The following is a 23,397-nucleotide window of genomic DNA, read 5'->3' as shown; positions in this document are numbered from 1 at the left end:
GTGTCTCACAGCTGATTTCAAACACTCAGAGCACTTAATGCCCAACTCACTTTTTTTTTTCCCTACTGGCACTAGAACCTCAGATCTTTTAAAATATATTTAATTCACTAAGAAATTAAAGGCCATGTCGGGCACAGAAAATATTGTAAGTCCTAACTCTGGGTACTGAGGTTGAGAAATCTGTTCTCTCTTCCTCCACTCCTCCTTCCCTGCAGCTCCATGAGAGGATTCCAGCCCCATGGAAGTCCTTTATGTTACCAGGACCAGGCAACTGTAAATCCCTTTTTATATCACCAAGTTTCATGTGCAACAGAACCCTCTCTGTAATAAGAGCCAGCTGCAACTGTTTGCATTTCAAATAAATCACAAAGGGCTCCACAAGGCACAAGAAATCACTGTCCTGGCAGGTATTTTATGGCCAGCATGGGCAGGACACAGTGATGTAACACATGGATTAAGACAGACCATGCCTTCATTGATTTCATTACAGACCAGACAAGGTCACACGTGAGATGTCTGTTGGAATAAAAATATTCCACACGAGTGGGGAAAAAAACCCCCAGTTATACCAGAACTGGAATTCCCAAATTTAAGCATTTCCAGCCATGAGCTACTTACCAGTGTGTGGAGTCCAAAGGCCCAAGGCTGGCAGTCCATGGCTGCTGGTTAAGTCATGTCACCATCATATTTTCCATACCCACAGCTTTTCAAAGCTTCTCCACTGAGGCTGAGAATTTCCATGTTTGGTATGAAACCAAGCCATGGCACTGGAATTTCTCTTGGTCGATGCGAAAAGAGGGAAAACACACTTTTGTTTGGGTCAGAACAGGAGACTTTCCTCACTGAAAATGCAGAACAAAACCCCTCGAGTTGACCAATGACACGTTGTTAAACCAACCGCTTTTCAACCCCTCGTGTCAGGAACCTGCTCCTCTGGGTATGAAATCCTTCCCTGAAAGAATTATCTTAGATAAAATTCTGCCCTGTGGGGAGTTTGTTCTTACTGAGCATGAAAATGGCACTGACTTACCCTGCTCAACACCTACAGCAAGGACAACTGAGCTGCTGGGGCCAGGTCCTCACAGGGCAACAACACAAGATTTCCACTCAACTCCCTTCCTATTAAAGGACACAAAAGTTTTAAGAGAAGTTACTGAGCATTTTGCTTTGATCTCCTTCTTCAGGTGTTGCACTCACATCCCACAAGGCATTTTTGGGATGGGGACCACATGAACCACAGTGGCCACCTGCATTTGGAGTTACCTGCACGAACCATTAACAATCCAAGCCATCTAAAACCACCAGACCATCTGCTTGGGGACATCATTCCCTCCTCTTGCACGTTTTAATTTCACAACTCCAATCCTGCCACAGAAGCTGTTTTGTGGGTTGAACAATAAGCTGCAAAACAGATCAGTCAAAACTCATGTCAAACTGCTTTATTACATCTTAAATAACATTACATTTTAATATAGTATCTATCTTGCATCCAGCTTTCTTGAAGTACACTGACTTTAAAATTAAATACAAAAGGTGAAGAGGGATACAGGGCGTGGAGAAAGCTCTACAGAGTAGTTTCATGAAAGAGAGTAAGAGGGAATTCATCTTTTATGCCAAATCCAGGCCTAACGCACAATTACAGCACATTTTTGTACAGAATGTTGCAGAAAAAACAAAATGGAGAAAAGCTACTACTGCTGCTAGGAAGGAGCATTTCTGGATACAGTGAGAAGATAGGAAAGTTTAACAGAACAATCTGCTGTCCAAACACTGCTGCTTTTAACATTTTATTTGAAAAGAAAGCCAGGAAAACCTGCTCATTACAAAAATGACTCTGATCAGATGCAAAGGACTCATCCTGCAAGAGGAACTGGCTGTGAGGAACTGATTTTAGAAAGAAGATGGTCAAGGTTCCCTCCTCCCACTCCCCAGAATCTTTTGTTGACAGCGATTGTTTGAACAGGCTGTTTTGTTTTTTTTTGTTTTCTTTTTCTAAAAAAAAAAAAAAAAAAAAAAAAAAAAAAAAAAAAAAGGAAAAAAAAAAGAAGAACTAAAAAAAAAAAAAAAGAAAAAAAAAGTGACTTTATCACGCTACTCCAAAACGTGCATAGCTTTGTACTGGAGTTCTTCAGAGATTTATGCACAGAGTAGCAACAAGAAATGAATACAGCGACAATGGTTACAGTTTTTAAACAGGTTATTTCTTCAAAGAAAAAACATCTAAGGACTTTAGTCCAATATGCACTTTTTAGCATTTCTACAGCATGCGATTCTAAGAGTAAACCCACCCAATATGGCAAACAATCAAAAAAGGTTTTTTTTTTTTCTGTTTAACTTAGAAAGTTCAAGATCATTATTTTCAAAACATTGATTTGTACATCATTTCATACACAAAGAATTGACTCAATACCCAAGTGTAGGATAGGTCTCTTTTGAAAACAGAGATTCCTGGTTGTTGAGACTTATAGGATAGTGTTAGGATATATAAACTGCCCTTTCAAGTGGACAAAACCAAAACAGATTAAAAAAATCAGTGTGGTGAAAAAAGGGGGGGGCAGGAGGGACCAAGGATTGCATTTGTTATCCATAAAAGGTGAAAGGATTCTTTAAACAAGCATTCATTACCTTTTACAGCATGTGCTTGGTTACCTTACTGCTTAACATTATCCTATATATGCCAAGTTTTGTGCAACAATTATCTGTGATACTAGAAAATAAAATAAAAAAAAATTAGGGACTAAATTTACAGCGTTAACAACCCCCAGATGCTCTGGGCTAGGACTCCCTTGTTTTGCTCAATTAAATACATAAAGAAATGTATTTAAAAAGGAAACTTGAAAAAAATCCTGCTACAAACATGACTTTTAAAATTTGCAAGTGTGTGAGATAAAAGTCCTTAACTTCAACTTGGAAACTACAGTGAAAGCTAAACTGTTTTCACAATTATGCTCAAGTTTATTTTCTGGTCATGCTTTTATGATAGTGTTTCATTTTTAAATTCTCAAGACAAAAAAAAAAAAAAAAGAAAAAAAAAAGAAAAAAAAAAGTGGTCCCAAAAGGAATGCACAATTTCATTTTGCTTACAACACAGAAATTCTTCTTGGAAAGGTAATTGTGCTCTTCATTTCAGCAACAGGAGACGGAGAAGATCTTGCCCTTTGAGTTGGGGAGGATGGGGGTCCGAGTTAGTATGGTTGGATTGGATATGCTATCGTGTTTAATTTTGTTGGGAACTTCTTCCAGTCGTGGAGTCCTCGAGTTCTGCCACACACACAAACATTTATTTATTAGGAGCTGCTCCTGGCTAAACTGCAATCAAGTTTCCAGCTCTGCTCTGGCTCCCACTGACGCCCCCAGCCATTATCTCCCCGTTCCACAACGCCACTTATTTACCAACCTGGGCCATAGAAACAGCACAGGAGAACAAAGGATGGCAAAAACAGGCCAGCAGAGAAATGTCATTGCATACATTAAAGCAATAGTTTTCTAAAAACCCCAATTGGTTGTTCGTTTTTTTTTTCCTCAGTGCCTTTCCTAATCTGAATGCTAAGCTGCAGCCCCAGTGACACAGCACTGGCTGGGGCTGGCACAAAGCTCTCTGGACCCCTGAGGAGGCCAAGCCCTCAGGAATGAATTGGATACCCACCTACTTCAGTTCCAGATCTTGAGGAAGCTGTCCCATGATCCTGTTGCCACTGCCATGCCATCATCAGTCACACCTAAGCAGCTGACACGGTTATCGTGACCGGCGAGGACACCTGGGGACAGGGAACATCATTTGGGAATGTGGAACAGTATTTGGGAATGCATTCCTGGATGACTTCTTCAGCTGGATCAGCCAACCCACACAGTCAAAAATCCTCAACAAACACAGCTGGGATGTTTGGTTTTACGAGCACAAACTCAGGTGAAACTGGGTGTGCTCCCAAGGGGGTCATTCACTGAAGGCATTACTCCAAAATCTTCCCTGGATGTTCCCCTCTTTATGACCTTCACTGCTCTCTGGTGAGTTGGGAAATCACAGCCCTGAAGATTCTGACAATGTCACACTGCACAGCACTTGCCATTTCCTCTCCACAAGGATAAAGATCAGTTAAATTCTGCAAAGTTTTTACACGTGTAAAACCAGAAATTAAACTGGATTATGTTACGAATTTAAAGCATTTTTCATCCAATTTAATCTTGCTACCTTTACAAGCACTTACAAGACAGACCCCTACATCCAATCTATTTGTCAATATGGAGATGTGCTACAATTCAATTATAGCACCATTAAAAAAAGAATTGAGACATTAAACAGAAAAATTAAGGGAGGCAACATTTTCCTCTATCCCCTTCAATTTAACAGTTTCAAGGAGGTAAAAAGAAAACCTAATTAGGTTCAAGCTCTTCCCAGTCCACAGCACTGAGCCAAGATATTCTTGACAGACTTGAAATTAATTTTTCTACATGAATTTGACTGTTCACAGGACTCTCCTTGTTCTACCACCAACAGTAAGTGCTGCAATTTGGTAAAACAAAAACAGCACCAAGAAGTCTTATAAACTTGTACAAAAACAGAACCACAAAGGTGTTCAATGTAGAATCAGGCATGATACAAGTGCCAAATCTGCCTGGTCAGCTGAAGCCTCAGAAGATTTAAATACATTATATTTGTTCTCATCCCATGTTCTCTGATGAAAATAATGAAACATTTGCAGCCTGATTTGTATCTTTCTTCCTTTTTTCTAATAAAAGTTTTCATTTTAAAGAACTGAAGCTGAATTATCTTATTCTCTGGACCATAAATTTCACATTCATTTCCTCAAAAGATAAACTCAACAGTCTCTGTTGTTCTGCTGGTTGTCTCTACAACTACTGCTACAAACACCAGGAAAAAAATTCCTGTGTATAAACAGCAACATTAATGTTGAATTGCTTTGAATAGTTAACACATAAACAAAGGCATAAAGTCTTAAAAAAAAAAAATCCCTCCACCCCAACCCCTTGTTTTTAATGGCAGTTTTCCTGTTCCCAAGCATCCACCCTTGAGCAGTGTTGTATGTTAACATCACTGGTCACCCTAAAACAGGTTATCAGAGAGTTCTGAAGGTGAGACATCATCCTTGAGCATATTCCAGTGTATTTGTTAACATCACTGGTCACCCTAAAACAGGTTATCAGGGAGTCCTGAAGGTGAGACTGTGAGTTCTGAGAGGTCTCTGCACAAGACTCAGTTCACACATTCAGCATCACAGAATCATTAGGGTTGGAAAAGACCTCTGAGATCATCAAGTCTTTGACTGATCATCCCCTTGGACACCCCCAGGGACGGTGACTCCCCCAGCTCCCTGCACAGCCTGCTCCAGTAAGACACCACCCCATCCAACCCCACAGCCTCACCTGCTCTATCAGCTTTCAGCGTGTCCCACACGTTGCAGTTGAAGTCGTCATACCCAGCTAAGAGCAGACGGCCACTCTTGGAAAATGCTACAGAGGTGATGCCACAGATGATGTTGTCGTGGGAATAGACCATCAGCTCCTGGTCGGCCCGCAGGTCGAAGAGCCGGCACGTGGCGTCGTCCGAGCCCGTGGCAAACGCGTTGCCGTTGGGGAAGAACTGCAGTGGGGAGGGAAAGGACACACAGGATTGCAGGTTTGGTTCCTCTGTCTCACCCAACACACCATTTTGTACACATGAGTGGGAAAAGGAAGCAGCACATGAGAGGACATGACTCTCCACTAATGGGCAAAACCAGGGGAGAATCACAGAATCAGAGAATCAGCTGGGTTGGAAGGGACCTCTGAGATCATCAAGTCCAACCCTTGATCCAACCCCGCCGTGGTTCCCAGCCCATGGCACTGATGCCACATCCAGTCTCTTTTTAGAAACCTCCAGGGATGGAGAATCCCCCACTTCCCTGGGCAGCCCATTCCAATGGCTGAGCACCCTCTCTGGAAAGAAATTCTTTCTAATATCCCACCTAAACCTCCCTGGCACAGCTGCAGACCCAGCCCTCTTGTCTTGCTGAGTTACCTGGGAAAAGAGACCAACCCCCCCCTGGCTCCCCCCTCCTGTCAGGGAGTTGCAGAGAGTGAGGAGGTCTCCCCTGAGCCTCCTCTTCTCCAGGCTGAACAGCCCCAGCTCCATCAGCCTCTCCTCACAGCACTTGTGCTCCAGTCCCTTCCCCAGCCTTGTTGCTCTTCTTTGGACCTGCTCCAGCCCCTCCATGTCCTTCCTGAGCTGAGGGCCCAGAACTGGACACAGCACTCCAGGGGTGGCCTCCCCAGTGCTGAGTCCAGGGCAGGAATCACTTCCCTGGACCTGTTGGCCACCCTGTTCCTGCGCCAGGCCAGGAAACGAGGAGCGTGGAAGAGCAGCCAGTTTCCACTCACCACCTCAGCTCCAGAACTATTGTTTAGGAAAACCTGGGAACACCACCCCCCAGAGCACAGGCTCAGGAGCCGAGATCCCCCCCAGGTGGTCGGTGGTACCCACACAGATGGCGTTGATGTCCGACTCGTGGCCGGTGAAGGTTTGCCGGCACATTCCTTCTCTCACGTCCCACAGTTTGGCAGAGGCGTCGCAGGCACCAGAAACGAAACACCGGGCGTCGGGAGCGAGGGACAAGCTCATCACGTCTCCAGTGTGCCCAGTAAATGTGGTTGTCTGCTGACCAGTTTCTATGTCCCAGAGAGCGCTGCAAAGAAGGGTTCAAAAGGCAAAAGTCAACAGGTCTGTGCTCTGTCAGAAGGTGAGACAGGAATCCTCCTCTGAACCTGTTCATCTACATCAGTGCTGGAGTAGAACTCCCTAAAGCACCAAAAGGATTGGTACTGACTGCACAAATAAACACTTTTTTGTTGAACTATTTGGCTGTTCCAGGATAACTGTGCACAGAAGACCTTAAAGCCATGTTCAGTTTTATAATATTGGGGGGTTTAAATCAAAAAACAGTGCAAAAAACTAAAGACTGACACTCACCACTGTTCATACACAGAGTTCTTGTGCCATGCAATGACTTGTCCAGCACTACCACAGCTTCATATAAACCAGCAGTGGTAAGGCTACAGCAAGAGCTGAGTCAGCATTTCTCATTTTTATAGACCCACTGAGGATGTGTAATTCTGTGAATTATGTCTGATCTTAAAGTTGCAAGTCAGCAAAATCACCACTACAGTGATAATTAAAGAGCATAAAGGGATGAAACAACACTACCACCTCCTTACAGGAGGCCCAAGCCCTTAAGAAGAGTCAGGCTTTTTAATTTCTGTAATTTCTCAGTAAACCAGACCCATCAGTGGCAGGTTTGCACCAGGTAAACAAGAGCTGACTCTGCTCTGATACTGTGCTTTGAAGCTGGGCTGAATTCAAGTGATGTCAAGGACAAACTGTTATCCAGGCAACTCTAGAATTACAATGATAACTCCTGAAGCAGCTGCTTTCACTTTTAAAGAGTGTAATTTCAACAAAGCCTTTTTGGTTTGCTTTTTTTTTTGTTTGGTTGGTTGTGGTTTTGGTTGTTTTTTTTTTTTAAACACCAACACATATTTAGAAACATATTTTAACCCCATATATATTCCATACTCAGAATCAGTGAACTAATACACATTAGGCATTCAAAGAGACTGACACTGTGTAGGAGAGGTATTTATTAGACAACCTTGGCTTTAAGAGCTGCTGCCTGGGAGAACTGCAATGCTTTTAAGAATTAGATATAATAAAGACACCTATGAAAAAAGATGGAGGCCTTTTATAGTTCAGAAGCCAGTATTTATGAAGACATACACCTACATTCTCCTCAGAAACCCCAGCTACTGTCACTGTAGAATATTTTCTAGGAGCTCTTCTGAACAACGAGAAACCAAATTCTCCATTAGAAAAATCCAAATATGACTTCTGAAGTAACAAATACTGAATACAAAAAGAGCATGAGGAAAGCTGTTAGTTCAATAGACTCAGTTCTGAAAGCCAAATAGTTGCATTAAAAAAAAAAAAATAACATTGCAACAGCACGTTAACTGCAGTGAAATCCCATCCAAATGTCACACTCACCAAGTGGTGTCGCCAGAGCTGGTGACGATTTGATTATCATCCAGGAAACGACAGCAGGACAAGTAGCCTGGGAACAGAATAAAAGGGGCACAGAGAAGGCCAGGGATTACTCTCCATGTTGCAAACTGGCTGGATTATGTGCTGCTCCCTCCTCTCCTGAAGCCCAGAATGCAACAGGCAATGTTTGTGTTGGAACCTCCAATGTTCTGGACAAAATGTGGTTTGGTTCTTCACAGATCACCCCCAGCCCAGCCAGGGGAAGGGGGACAGAGGGGTGGAATCCACTGGCCAAGCTGGGGAGAGGGGCAGCTGAGCCTGCACTGCACACAGGAAACTAAGGAACTGAGTCTGCAAGGGTGTCACTGCACCAGGAGCAACAAATGCTGATAAACCTCAACTGTGTCATGCAACTACTGGGGGAAATTAAACTACATTCCTGGTCAGCACAAAGGCCAGAGCATGGACATTGGATGTTTCCCTACAGTGGCATCAAAGAACTTCATCTGAATGCTCTGAAGCATCTTTGTACTCCAGTCCCACCTGCCCAGCCATCAATGACAAAAATCAGCGCCAGCCACCTCCACTTCACACAGCACAAACATCTCCTGAAAATCCCAACCACAGCAAAACAGGAAAACCTGCAAGCATCAGCTTCCAGCTGTGGGGTTTGTTCAATTCTGCAGCAGGAAAACGGTTTAAAAACATTTAAAAACCAGGCAGTCTGCAGCTGAGGTCCTGCCTGAGGAAGGAAGTGTGTCTTTTTAACTGGGAAAATGGATTTCAGAGAGAATTTCTTTTTTTTTTCATTTTCCCCAGGTAAGCTGGAGCCCCCTGAGCAGCACTCACCTGTGTGCCCGGCGAGCTCCCGGCTCACACGTACATTCCCTTCACGAGTTTTCAAGTTATAGATGGAGCAGATGTTGTCCAGCCCACCACAAGCCACGTAATTCCCAGAGGGAGCGTATGCACAAGTCATGACCCAGGAGGAGCGCAGGGGGATGGCGTGCACCTGGAACACACACCCAGGAGTCACCCACAACCCACGGCCCAGCAGGGAGTTCTCACCTGTCCCTCAACACACCCTTCTCTCTTTGGCAGAAGGGCAAGAAGGAAGCAGCTGCTGGAGCATCAGAACTATTTTGAGGGTAAAACTCGCAGCTATCGCTCGTCAGACCGAGTGATGACGTCATCAAACCTCAGATTTGCCTTCCCTGGATCCAGTTGGATCAGCGATTTTGGTAAAAAAGTAAAATTATTTCGTTTCAGCACCCTGATTACTATTGGTTTATTATAGGTTCAGGAAAATATTGACTTCCAAGCACAGTCAGCAAAAGTGCCAATTCCAGGCTGAGCTGCTGTGAATGAGCAAGCAAGGAAATCGCTGCTTCCACTGCCATTTAAATCCTGCTTTGGAAACCCACTGCAGGCAATCAAGCTTCATAGTTAAATAACTACTCCATGTTTCCTTGTCATTCTGTGCTCAAAGAACTTTTTTTAGATAATTATGGAAGCTAAACCTGTTCTGTCTTGTTAACTCATTGTGTTCATCCCTCGAACTTGCTTTAAGAAAGGGCTGATAACCCTTAAAAATATGGTGGTACTTCCTGCAATATCAACAATCTTCCTGAATTCCTTAAGTAGAGATTTCTGTAGCAGCAGAGGAACAGACAGGGATCAGTGAACCTGCAACAATCAGCAGTTAAAAAAATCCCACCCCCTGTACTAAAACCACAACCAGCTTCCATTTTTGGAATTCTTCTATCAAGGAATTGGTTGGAATATTCACCTTGAGCCATTTTATTTTATCATTAGGGAATGATCATATTTATGACAACACTGTGTTACTTCTAGTGTGAGCTGGAACTGCCAAAGATATTGCATGGATTAATGAACAGATATAAGAATTGAAGATATTAATATAGAAATCATGGTATACAGTGATTATTTTACCATCTTTTAGTTGGTACAGTAATTTAGATGCAGGCTGAGGCCAGAGGAGGAGGATGAAGGCAAAGGGAGAGGGTTTATTTTTAATTTGCAAACTATACTATTACTCTTTACTGAAGTTATGGATTCATTAGTTTTACAGCTGGAGTTCAACAATAATCCCAGTCTCAGGAGTTGCTGCTGCAGTTGTTTGCTTCTCTCTCCTCTGTAGCACATCATTTGCTCCACTGCATTGGTAAAATTGGTTTTAATGCTATGAAAATGCATTTGAAATAAAGCCAGTCCCACAGTCCTGTGCAGCACAGACTGGGGCAGCTCTGTCAGCCCAGCTCCAAGGGGTGAGAACTGTTGCCAGCCCTGGTAACTGCCCATAACCAGTAAACACCAGCCACTGTCAAATAAAAGTAAAAGTAACCCTGAAGTGCATCATGTGACTGCACACACAGTGATGACTCACTGGGGATGGCAGGTCTGGACTGCAGACAACAAATTATCAGGGCTATGCCTAAATCTCTGACCCCTCTGGTGCAACCTGCTCATTACTGCTTGCACTCTGGTAATCACTTTATCTGCAGCATCAAAACACATCCAAACTTTCTCTGGAATTCAGTCTTTCCCTGTTCTCCATCTGTGGTGCACAGTTCCACACCACACTGCACTGAGGGCACTGCTCTGCTCTTTGTTTCCTTTGGAGAATTCAAAATCTGGACTTGGGGCTGGGAAAGCAAGACAGCCAAAATCATGACAGGCAACACTTCCTTTTTTTTTTGCATTTACAAACGAATTACACAGCAATGTATCAGCTGGCCTTACCTTGTTTGTAGTATAGCTGTCCCAAATTATAAGTTTGCCATCCTGGGAGGCACTAACTAGAAGCCTAGAGAGGAAACAGGAGGGAAACACAATCACTGTGGGCAGACAAGGAGGAACACCTTTGTGATGAACACTGTAAGGGAAAGAGGATGAAGGCAGCTGATACCAGTGCCATCGAGTCTGAGTGAACAGCAGCAGCTGTCAGGAAAAAAGACAACTGATAATGGAATCTACTCTATTTCCACAGTTCCTCAGAACCCATGTGGTACCATAACTATGTTTTTCAGGCAAGCAGACAAGGAGTGGTACTTTGGCTCTGAATTTTGATTTGGGTTACAAAAACATGGACATCAAGAGGAGAACTGTGGCATTCAGTGCTCCTGAATTCTCTTGGCCGTCCGAGTTCTCTTAGAACTGGTGATTCCCAGTGGTACCAAGTCCTGGGCACTCAACTTCCCAAGGAACAGTGAAGCCCCACGAGCTGATCTGTACCCCCAGCACCCACCTGGAATCAGTCCCCCAGTGCATTGCATAAATTTTGGCCAGGTGTCCCCGGAGCGTTCTCCTGGTGCGCATCTGGATCCTCCCCACGGGGTCGATGTTGGCTGTGATCTGAAACAGCAACGGGGGCACTCACTGCATGTCCCCTGCTCCACAAGCATCACCTCACACAGTTACACCTAAACAAGCAGCCCAGTGCAGACCAAAGTCCCACACTCTCAATATCAACTGAGCTCTTTAAATCCAAAGTTATGTCATTCTATCACACGGACAAAGCGGCCCCGTTGCATTTACACACTCCCAGAAATTCCTTTGCTGAGGTTGAATCTTCTTAAGACTTCTAGGATTTCAGACCTTTGATCTGGGTTTTATACCCCTGTACAGATAAATGTGGCAGACATTTAACCTCAGCAGGCCCCATGGTTCAGATTATCAGGGTTAACACAACAGCACTGCTGCCACATCCACAGCAGAGCATTATTTTCCATTAAGCAGCAGCAATGTGCCCTGAGTCACTCAGAGAAACCACTGCTCAAGGCCACTGCTCTCAGAAACTGGACAAACACGTACTTAGTTCTGGAAGAAAACACCCAGGGGCAAAATAAAAAAACTTGCTAAAGGAGGCAAAAAAGGATTCCCTTGCATTTACCTTCTTAAACCATACTTTCCTTTTGTAAAGGAGACAAATTTTCCTAATTGCTGCTGAACTCTGAAATGCTTACCTGAGCCAGGGTGGCATCTGCACATGCTTTCCTAGCATCCTGCAAGAGAAGGAAATGAGAGAAATTGGAGGAAGTTCTGTACATTTATTCATCTCTGTGGAGTTGATGAGCCCCCCTCAAAGCAAGGTTCAGAAAGCATTTCTGCCTGTCACCCAGACAGGACCCTACAGCATTAACATAATGCACTGCCTGCTGTCACAACACACCGAGCACTTGACTTTGAAATCTCTTCTTCTTTTGGGAGAAAGGTGACAGGATTTTCACCACAAAGGCAGCCAAGCCATGGAACTGCTTGTCCAGGCAGGCTCTGCAGTCTCCAGCCTTGGAGGTTTTCAAGACCTAACTGGACAAAGCCCTGACTAACCTTATCACTGACCTTATTTTAAGCAGCAGGTTTCTTAATATTAGTCATGGTCTGGCTCAGAAAATCTTCAGCAACATCCCTATTGATCTAAGCAATTCTGTGCATTGTTTACGTAGCTATTATTTTCCAAGCCATATCCAAGACCAAAAAGTAATTTTCTAAAGCAGTTACATGAGCTTGTCCCTTCCTGCATTAATTTTGACACTCTGGACGCACTTAATGCATCATCTCTGTCCATCTCTGGCCCCCTGAGGACACAAAATGACCCTTCATTTGTGCTGAGGACACAATACATACTCTGATTTGGTTTTTCAGTTGCTCGGCCTCCTGGCGTAACTGGTCCAGCTCACTCATTTTCCTGTGCTAAAGGTGTGCTCCACTGCCACCTCGGGAACAGCCAGAAAGCTGAAAGACAGGAGGCAATCAGCACAATTAGCAGAAGCCATAATTTGATATTGCAGGAGCAGACAAGTCATTTCAAACAGCACTTTGATTTCACCTGGAATCCAGGTGAAAATCTCTGAAATCCCCTCGGTGTGTGACCACCCCAAATGTGCTCAGCTCCCAGTCACAGGGAACAAAACATAATTTGGACTTATTTCCTTCCTCCAGCCCCTCTTTTTCTTCTTTTTGCATTAGTGTGTTTCTGATTCAGTTTTGTACAAACTCAAGTTTCTCCAGAGGGAACGAGCAGATAACACCAACATCAGACAGGAAAGTCAGACCTTCCCTGCAGGCCTTCAGATCAGAGTAAGGAATCCTCCTAGCAAAGAATAAGCACCTCAAAAGTATTTACAGCACTTGCAAAATACCATAAAAAGCATTACAAACCCTGTCTGTAACATGGTGGTTATGAAAAATGTTGTTCTGATACCTGGATAAAAGGAGATCAGGCACAAACACTGCTCAGGATTTTACTTGATAACTGCTGGAGAGTCCCTGAGACATCCTGAATGGATGTCAGAGAAAACATGTTGTCAGAGAAAAAAAACCAGGGTTTTTTTTGAATGTTCGGGTGAGGGGAGGAGTTTGAGAAATCATTTCCCACAGACATTCCTCCCCTCTAAGACTGTTTTCCTGGTGTCCCTCAGCAGCAGGTTCCTCACATCTCTGTCTGCCAGCCAGCCAGGCTCTACAAACCATCACTACCCCTGAACCATCCTCAGAGTTTCTCAGCCAGATTGTCTCCCAGCACTACAACCACACAGACATTTCCCCCTGAGCACTCAACTTCTCCTGAAAAGTCTCTGCTCCACAAAGACATCGCTGGCATTTTCCCTGGCATTCCACGTCTCAAAACTCAGCTGCTCTGAAACTTTTTTGTTTTAAAATCTGTGCAGCTTGACAGCAACAGAAGATGCTGAAGAAACGTGCTGATCAAGTTTATCTTTTATTGCAGCACAGGATGACTGGTTCCAATTTCAAACACTACACGGAGCACCTGTTTATAAATAAACATGGGCACTGTGTTTTTTAGAACATTTTATTAGCCAGAATTGACCCTTTACTATTAAAATAAAGCAAATGCTTTGCTAGCAGCTTTCCATATTATTCTGTTAAGATTTAATCAGCTTAGTTATCTTTGCAAGCATGCGGGTTTTGTTTTCCTCCTAAAGCCCTTCCCAAGGAGAAAGATGAGGATAACTTCCAAGTTTTTATCCTGTCACAGTAACAGAGAACATACTGTCAAGGCAAATTAGAGCAGTGGAACAAACACTACTGCCAGAAAAACTTTCAAAATAGTTAAGACTTCAGCATTGCCTAAATATTGCCATCCCCCATAACCAGACTCATCTCTCTCCATATTAGTTGTTATTCCAAACTGAGGATCTCAAGGAACAAATGCCAGATCTTGTCACAGCACCATTTACAAGTTTTATACTATTCTCTGAAGCCAACAACATTTTAGAAAAGGAATTTTACTTGGCTTCTCTCCCGAAACCTCCCCTCAAACAACTTCAAGGCCCTTTCACTCCCTGTGAAATCAGGTCTCTTCTTTCTCTCTTCTGGTTCCAGGGTCATCCCTAAGCCCCTTTGAGACTGCTTGTTCAGCTCAGTCCAAAATCCAGTTAAGACAAAGCCCATCCCGGGGGTTTTATTATCCTCCTTCTCTTCTGAATGCTCTTTTGTTCCTCAAGATGTTTTGTTCATGCTGCACCCCCCACAAACCCCCCGTGGGTCTCCCCACCCTTGCAGCACACCTGCAGCTCCTGTGCAGTTCACACACCTGGTGGGACAGGAATGCACTACTCTTGTCACAAAGAAACTCTAAAGGCTGTTTTCAAGAATAAACTGCATTTTCTCAGATATTTCAGCTTTTGGATATCCAGTTCTACTTCTGCCATTCTCCAGGTTAATATATAAGCCCATTTCCTACTAAGCAAATACTGACCTTCCCAGACAAAGAATTCAGAGATGGTATCATTCCTATTTCAGAGCAAGAAATTACAATCCAAGACTTAAGTGCTCTGCTCAAGGTCACAGCAATTCACTGATGGGATCATGAGAAAGATCCAGGACACCAGAATTCCAGCTGCAGGTACAGGGAACTTCACTGAAGATTTTTACAAGCAGCTTTATTTAAAAACACAATAGGAGGAATAATCTCACGTCAGTCAAAGCAGACACACTCTCCTTAAAATAGTGCCAATTTATTTCTGCAGGTTTTGTGCACTATGTAACAGAATTCTCTTGCATTTAAAAGCAACAAAGCTTCCTTGCATGGAACAGGGAGAGGCCTTGGGAGATGAACCCTTATCCTGGGAAAAAAACCCATATTAAGAAAGTTCACTTCAGAAACTGAGCCCTGTAGTTGCATTCTGGATTATTTAGGCAGAAGAGAGCTTAAAACAAATCATACAAGATCATTTCATGCTTGTGCCTTACTGCTTGGCACAGCCTGCACACCTCCTGTGCAGCTGAGCTCCCAAAAATGCCTGACTGGGAACTCCAGTGAGTTTGAAGGAAAGCTTCTTTTTAGTGAGCAGCCCCAGCCTGGTGCAGCAACACCCCAGAAAGCTTCCCAGCTCCATGCAGAACCAGCTCCATCCTCCCAGGCAGCACAGAGTTCAAGGAATTTAACACCACCACAGATCCAAGGAAGTTCCTATCCCGGAGTTGGATACACTTTCAGAGTTCCCAGTCAGCCCCTCTGCATTCCAAGCAACTCCAAAAACTCTGAGCTGCCTTTCTGTCAGCATCCATAGGAATTGTTTAAACCAGATTTCCACATTCCCTTTGTAGTCTTTGTTGTTTCAACATCAACAGGAAGTTCTAATTCCTGCCAACATGACTGAACTCACTCACACTCAGGAAATGAAAATCCTAACCCAGCCAAGGGCATTAAAATATAGGGAGTTCTCTGAAGAAGACTGCAAAATTTATGGGACAAACAGCAAACCAGCTTGGCTGTTCTTCTATTTCTTTTATACTCAGCCTTAGACAATTAAATTTATGGTAGAAATATGAGTTCTATGGGGAAAAAAATAAGGGCTGCATCCTCCTGTGTTCTTTTTAGTTGTGCTGTAAATCAGAGCTTACCAGTATCCTGTATTGAAAAAAAATAACTTTAAAAAACCAAGGACAACAGGTAAGGTCAGGGAACTGTATGGGAACACAAAATACTTTTGTCTCTTCTCACTCCTGGTACATAGGAAGTTTTTGCATAGATTTATTCCTATTACAGGCAGAGATCATATATTAAATAGTCTCTGCTCTTACTTCTCTGCTCATTGCAAACAAACACAATCAAATATCATGAAGTAACAGATTTTTGTTTCTTGGCATATTGTAAAGGCATTTAACCTTAGAAGAAGGTTTCTAGAAGAACCTATAGATGATGATTCTACTCCTGGAGTTTTGAAAGAAATTACTGAGCTTCTCAATCAAACCAACCTCACAAAAGAAGTCCCTGCTCCAGTTCCACAGCCCTTTTCCCCAAAGAAACAGGCAGCAGCCAAAGCCATGCTTACCTCCCTCTTTTTGACTGTGTTGGTGTGTTCCTGAAGGCAGCTGCTCAGCAATAACACACTCACTTTCCCCAACTCACTGGAGACCTTTCCAGAGGCTGAAGTGCTTAAGTGTCTCTGCTCTAAGCCTAATTCCCCTAATCCTGTTGACCAGCCTATACCTTGTAGGTAATTCTCTTCTTGCTGGGATAACAATCTGGGCACTTGGGAGGCAGTTCCCTGTTCCTCCTGCTCCAAGTGCCCCAAGGCTCTAATCCCTTTTCACAGGTTACCCAGGGAAGAGTCACTTTGTTCCTCTGCTTCCTACACAGGGAAAATCAACTCCTGCCTTCAACCCCTGCCTTTGCATGATTTGTTACATTCCGTGGGATTATTCAAATCACTCACCTCAAAGGAGCAGCTCTGGGTTTGCTTCTCTCTAACCTACACCAGCTATTTTCCTGTGTAAGGGAAGAGTTATGGAAGCCCAGGCAGTCAGTTGAGTGTCCAAACAACTTTGCACCAACTTTCTGAACTGCAAAAAGCCTTTTGGAACCTACAGAACTTCCACGTATTTCCTGCAAATGGAGATATATTTAGGAGCCCGGGGTAATATTCTTATTTAAAGGTAAAACTCACTGCTCAGAAAACAGTGACAGAAAAATTCCAAGGCTAAGGAAGAACTCCAATTCCCTCATTTCATTGTAACAACTCCAATGTCCTTTCCCCCAGCTCAAGCTGCTTATCCAATTAGGTCCAGTTACTGAACTCAAGGTATCATTAATACTGTCACACTTATTTGCAGCCTGATGCTCAAGAAGTGGGAAGAGCATATAAATTCAGACATATATTCCTGGGTTAAATATTATTCCTCTCTCGAGAACTACCTGATAAGAGAAATAAGGCAGTGCTTCTTTCATTTTCTCACAGCATTCCTATACAAAAAGAGTAAAAAAGGGAGAGAGTCTTCCATCCTTCTCCTGTGAATAATCTCTACAGATTAAAAGAAGAAAAAACAGATTTGAAAGCAAAGCTATCATTAAGTCAAATGCTTAGAACTTCTATCCCCTGATGGCCAAACTTTGCTTGCCACAAGATATTTTTAGCACACATCACTACTACCAAAAAGTAACATAATCCCACCGAGCCATTGCTGATGCAAAGTCTGGTAACGCCGAGGGTTTAAAGCTAATTTTTTGTGTGTTACCCAAGCACAGTAATTTCCTAAGCAAATCCCCTTTCTCCTGTGAACAGCCTGGCTGATGTTTGTTCCCTCCACCTCTCCTCTGCCAACACACATCACACCCCAGAGGGGCTGAGAAGCCAAACCCAGCCCATGTGCAGCAGCAGAGCCCCAGTGCCCAGCTGAGGGCACGGCCAGCAGACAGCTCAGAGCAGGGCATCTGATTAAATGGAGCTGTGCTAATCTAGGAGATACCACAAATCCTATTAGCAACAGGCCCAGCAGCAGCTTGGGCATTTTCACAATGACAAAGGAATTACACACAACTCGCTGCCAGCGGTTCCACGTCACGGTGGCTCGGCAAAGCTGAGGGTTGGGGTTTGTTTGCAGAGGTGTATTTTGATTTTGTGTTTCGTTTTCAGTCGGGAGAAAACACAGTAAGATCAGAATTGCTCGTGGAACAGATTTGAGGTGTTGCCTCTCACGTTTCTATAGTCCAAAATAGAAGGGAAAAAATCCAGGGTGCCTTCGGATCCTGAAGCACACACATCTCCAGATGGAGGTATGGGGAGGGAGATAAAGCTTGCTGCCTGTTTTCTGAAAAACAGGTAAATATCTAGTAATTGAAACAGATTTCACTGAGCAAATGCTTGGCCAATTAGCAACGTTCCTCCCAGACTGAGGAGCTCCACAGAAACTGAAGTTATGGCCTGGAAGGTAATGAAGATTTCACTGTTCCGAGAGCATTAGTAATAATTACAATTACACAGAATATAAACTCTGAAACTTTTAGGTTCTGTTGAAATAATACTGACACGCTGAAAAGAACATTCTGACAAGAGCCACTTTGCTCAAAAGAAATGTGGCCTTCTTTTGTCAAACATGGTGCAGAAGTAATTTTTCATTCATGAGAGAATGACTGTTCTCATCACTTTATTTATTACAGTTCCCTGCCCCACTGAGATGAAACAGTTTCATCTGTGGTCTCCCTCTGCTGTGCCAGCTCCCTCTCTGACAGAAGGCAGGCAGTAACATCTATTATTTAGCAGGTTCCCTGGCCATTTTAAAATCCTTCCTGTTGACATAAGGATGCACATGCTAAGGGAGAAAACAGGGACTTTTTGGGCTTGCACGGATCAACAGCCAAAAATCTGAAGTTAGTCACTTTTTAAAAAGAGCACGTTTCTCAAGCCAAAAAAAAAAAAAAAGTTGTTACCTTCTTTCTGTACTTACATTTTCTCTCACTACAGTAGAAAGGCAACTTCTGCTGTCAAACATGTAAATTCTGCAAAAAGAACCACACCAAACCCAGAATTAATACAATTATCAAGAACGAGCACCGATTGCTGACAAATTCAGCAGAAATTAAAACCCTATCAAAGCCCAGACTAATTCTGTTAGCTCCCAAACAGCTGGCCCATCTTCAGGAAGGAAACACAACCAGAAGACTCGCTCATGTCGAGAAGCTTTTAACACTCTTCTCCCAGGAAAACTCCTGCAATGCTCAGACCATTCATTCCCTTCCCCTGGCCACACAGAAGCCCAGGCCAGCAGAGAGTTTAGGACTGTAACAAAATATTGTCTCACTCACACAAGACTCTGATTTTCACTGTCCTACAAAGTGCCCTGTCCCCCCCAAAAATCAGCATTTGCAAAGCACTGAAATTATTTCTGCTCAGTCCTGTTCCTGAGGTGCATTTGCCTTCTGAGCACAGTTAAATATGAAGATACCTATTTTATCAGAAGTTACATAAACCTCCCACTAAGGAGCTCCAGTGAGAGCACAACGCTCCAAAAGAGCAGAGAAAGTACAAATTGCCACATTAAGGAAATCACACACCTGCAGTTTGGGCCCACAAAATGGTTTAACACAACACACACACGGGCTTTGCAGCAAGGTCAATAAAGGAGATTTTGGAACAATTTTGTCCTCTGGCAGCAAGAAGCACTATTACAAGATCTGAAACACTGACAACCACTCCCACATGGAACCATGGGGACCTGCCCCTGTCACAGCAGGACAGGGCTGGGGGATGGCAGGGCACACCCCAGTGCTCCTGCTCAAAGCCACTGTGTCAGGACAGGGGGACATTATTCCAAGCACAAAGCAGGAAGGCACTGAAGCAAAATAATCTTAAATCAGAAAGCCAGCCTACAGCTCCACTCCTTCCAACTGAAATTCTCGCATTTCGGATTTTACAGCTCGCTATTAGCTGGAAAATTCACTTCAGTGTCTGGAATGGAGGTTAAGCTACTTAGGATATGGATCATCCTCATCCAAGCTCATTTGTAGATGAACAGTTTAATGCTGTGATTATGAAACCATCACAGTGTAAGCAGGTTTGTTTGTTACTGCCAGAACAACACGGTTTTAAACAGAAAACAGTAACTCAGGCTCAGAGCCGAACCCCACCCCCCCAGACACAAGTACAGGACGTGGCCAGCTGAAGTGCTGAAAAAAGAGCAACTGGGGCAACTTTCAGAAGCCTTGACAGAACAAACTTCGCCCACCCTGCAGAGACAATGGAACCTAATGAAATTCTGAAAGGATTACCTGCAATGTAAACAAGTAAATTTATGCTGGCACATAAGAAGACACAACAGCAAAGGCCAAACCACACACCATTACTGTCCTGTGCTGCACCCTCATTAATGCAGGAGAGGTGCTGCAGATTTCATCTGCCTTCTGTAAAAAAAGAAAAACAAACAAAAAACCCCCAAAAAAGCTACTTTAGCCAGCCTGCAAGGAGAGGAAGGAAGCACAACAGCAAACTTTTCCACAGAGTTGAGTTTTCAGCTGGGGACGCTGAGAGCACCCTGTGATACCCACAGAAGGCAGTCCTGGCAACCAGAGATTTGCAATTCTATGGTAAAGATGGAGCTCATTTAAGAAAAAAAGTAGACAAACTACTTCTGAAAGAAAAAAAAAATCTGCATGGCCACAAGCTTCCATTTTTAGCTAAAATGCAGCCTGGTAAAAGCAACATGAAAATTAGAGGCCAGTTCACTCCACACACCACAGCACTGGCTCAGCAGAGAGAGTTCTTGTGAGGAGCTCCACCACTGCCCTGAGCAGCCCTTCCAGCCCTGCTGAGCCCAGAGCTGGGGGTTCCTCAGCACCAGGAACAGGGGTTCCAAAAGCAGGAGAGAACAAAAGGTCCCCAGAGCACCTGGAGCACGGCCCAAGGGGTTAAACCAGCCCCAGAGGTGGTTGGTGTCCCTGGTGTCCCCACAGCCTCCTGCCCCAGGGAGAGGCACCACAGCAGCCTGGACTAAAAAACAACAGGCAAAAGCATCAGCATTTCTGGGTAAAGCTTCCCCACTACAGGGACTCACTGACTGCTCTCAGCCCAACAGCCTTTCTTCTCTAAAGACACTTAAGTAGTTACTCTGAGTGACAACCCAGCCCCAAAATTCATCTCCACTCCAACACACACCAGAGTACAGGTCCTACACGTGAAGACTCCTCTGCAGAAGAGATTATGACTTTTTTCACGAGCTTGGGGAAAGCAGGGAGGAAAAGTGGGAATAAACAGGGCTTGGAAGAGTATGGAAAGCATTTAGAAATATTTTACTTTAACACCATAGGAAACCTGAGCAACCCTCCAAAATTAAGCAACTTCCTAAGAAGATTAAACACACTCAGTGCCCCCTCTCCAAAGCCATTAGCTGCATAAACACGTTTTATTTCTTGACCTATGGATTCAATGAGAGACCTTAAACCCAAATATTCTGGATGTTAATTCCAACCTTCTTAAAGACTGCTTTACACACACACTGACTGGGTGCCAAGGCTAATATTTGGACTGCTGCAAAGGCATTCTAGCTGCTTAGAACACACCACCAGTGCAGGCACAACTCGATGTGGGGCCAAGGCACCAGACGTGTATCCCCTACACCACCACACCTGGGGTCTGGCTCAGCCCCTGGGACAAGGTCTGAGCAGGATTAAGGGACTGGAGCAGCTCTTGGAGGAGGAGCAGCAGAGATGTGTCCTGCAGGGGATATAATCACTGTGGGCAGCCCTCTGCAGACACATGTATTTTGGGTTGACATGGATCTCACCCAACACTACTACAAACTAGTTTCCATGACCATTACACCACTTGAATCTCAAAAATGTCTTGCATAACACATCCTCCTACAAAAGAGGCACATAAGGTTGTTTTATTCGGAGCGCTCGACCAGAAACAATTCCCCTGCAGAAACCACCCAAAAAAACCTACTAGTAAACCTCAATATTACTACTGAGGCAAAGCAGTGATTTCAAATGGAGTTGCTTTGCTGCTCTGGTCTCTCTTCCTCATGAACAGCATCCCACACCCAGCAGGGCTGGCTGTATGTGGGCAGGCAGTTCCTAATTTAGCCTGCAGAAGCTCCTGCTCAGGTACCAACACCTCTCCCCACTCTGACATATAACCTGCACGGTAGGGAGAAGGTCTGTGGAACCAGGAACTGCAAGTTAGCTTATTAAAATTATTTCTCACAGCCTCCATAGCTGATTATTACCACAGAACAGTGTCTTGATGCCCAAGAGATCACATGGCCTTGCCAGATCACTGCCAACATCATGAAATGTCAACGTGCCACCAGGCAACAGGGATTAGAAGTCTCAAATGTAAAGCTTCAAGGCTATTGTGTATAAAAAAAAAAACCCTCCCAAACAAACCCCATCCTCAGTCTGATGGCTGGGTTCCTAACTAACAACATAAACAGCTCCAGCAGGCAGCTGGAAACTGGAAGGATGTTTTGGTATCCTCCTGTGTATGTGCTCCTCCAAGAGTTAATTCCCACTTTCCTTGGGGAGTGCAGATCTGTGGTCCAGAAAGCCAAGTCTCTGCTGCCACCTCCTACAAGGGCAGCTTTGAAGCACAACCTATAGAAGCATAAAATAATAATTACAGATTCATAAACCCAAATAGGCTCAATTGAAAGGATACAACTCCTTCTCATTTAATTTGATGTCCTCCTTCTGGGAATCATCTGCCACGTCTATAATTTCCAGGCACATCAGCACTGAAAAGCAGCAAGCAATACCTTCCTGACAGGTTTGGGACAGTGCTGGATTGTACAGCTCCTCCAAAAACTTCCTGAAAGCTCTTGTGCTGTGCAAGGCCAGCAGGGCCCAGTGTGCTGGGGGAGGGACTGGCTGCTGCTGGGGCTGAAGAACTGCCAAGTTCCCAGCTGGAGCAGTCGCTGTGCTCAGCAGACATTTTTCCATATATTAGTGGGAAGTACACACAAAACAAGCATCAGGTCCATAACTTAATGCTCATCTTGCAAGAGTCACACTGGCTGCTCAGAGAGCTCACAGATTCCCATTTCCAATACAGTGTGCAAGTAAAATAATAATTACACAGGCTAAAAATACCTGCAGCTTAGCAACCTGATTTCACAAATGCTTCATTATTACCTATAGCTCAATATGGAATTACAGGTCCCATTTCAACCAGGCAGCTTCCTCCAAGGGTCACTGGTGTGGAGATTTTAGGAGCTTTTGTGCTTTTTGGTGAAATGCTTTTCCTCCTGAAGAACCTTGTGCACTTTTCCTGCTCTGCTTGATGTATCTGCAAGAGTCTTATTAGGGGAAAAAACCCTTCTTGTGGCTGCACAGAGCACAGGAAAATTGCTGGCTAAAGAATAAAGGTCAGTTCTAGGGTCCTTCCAAAGTTCTGGCCACATTCCTTCATGCTGTAGCCTCATTCACAGAAAACAGCAGGAAAAACCAGGCACAGCAGATCTCCATGGAACAGCCCCCAATCAGCCAGCACAGCCTTCCAGCAACCTGCCTTCAGAGAAGCAGTGAGGCAGTTCACAGGTCCCTCACTGCTTCCTTTTAGCACTTCAGAATCAGAAAACTCCACAAAAATAACAACAACAAAAAC

General features: G+C 44.0%; 1 protein-coding gene across 5 annotated transcripts in view; it reads right to left on the bottom strand.

Moving 5' to 3' along the window:
• Positions 1-1,424: 1,424 nt before the first annotated feature.
• The window catches only part of GNB1 (G protein subunit beta 1), a 36,093-nt gene continuing 14,120 nt past the window's right edge, over positions 1,425-23,397 (bottom strand). For 4 of the 5 annotated variants that reach the window (XM_064678997.1, XM_064678995.1, XM_064678994.1 and 1 more), the window contains exons 2-12: positions 18,746-18,797; positions 12,680-12,787; positions 12,019-12,057; positions 11,301-11,407; positions 10,796-10,859; positions 8,882-9,044; positions 8,036-8,102; positions 6,479-6,680; positions 5,383-5,599; positions 3,647-3,758; positions 1,425-3,261 (exon numbers count right to left, since the gene is read on the bottom strand). In XM_064678997.1, the coding sequence (XP_064535067.1) occupies positions 3,652-3,758; positions 5,383-5,599; positions 6,479-6,680; positions 8,036-8,102; positions 8,882-9,044; positions 10,796-10,859; positions 11,301-11,407; positions 12,019-12,057; positions 12,680-12,736 (1,023 nt within the window). In that variant the 5' untranslated portion in view covers positions 12,737-12,787; positions 18,746-18,797 and the 3' untranslated portion in view covers positions 1,425-3,261; positions 3,647-3,651. The remainder of the gene's footprint in view (positions 3,262-3,646; positions 3,759-5,382; positions 5,600-6,478; positions 6,681-8,035; positions 8,103-8,881; positions 9,045-10,795; positions 10,860-11,300; positions 11,408-12,018; positions 12,058-12,679; positions 12,788-18,745; positions 18,798-23,397) is intronic. The other variant, XM_064678998.1, reaches the window with a different exon arrangement.

This window comes from Pseudopipra pipra, chromosome 22, assembly GCF_036250125.1.
Source record: "Pseudopipra pipra isolate bDixPip1 chromosome 22, bDixPip1.hap1, whole genome shotgun sequence".
In the NCBI taxonomy this organism is placed as follows: Eukaryota; Metazoa; Chordata; class Aves; order Passeriformes; family Pipridae; genus Pseudopipra; species Pseudopipra pipra.
This window is presented reverse-complemented; position numbering and strand designations above follow the sequence as displayed.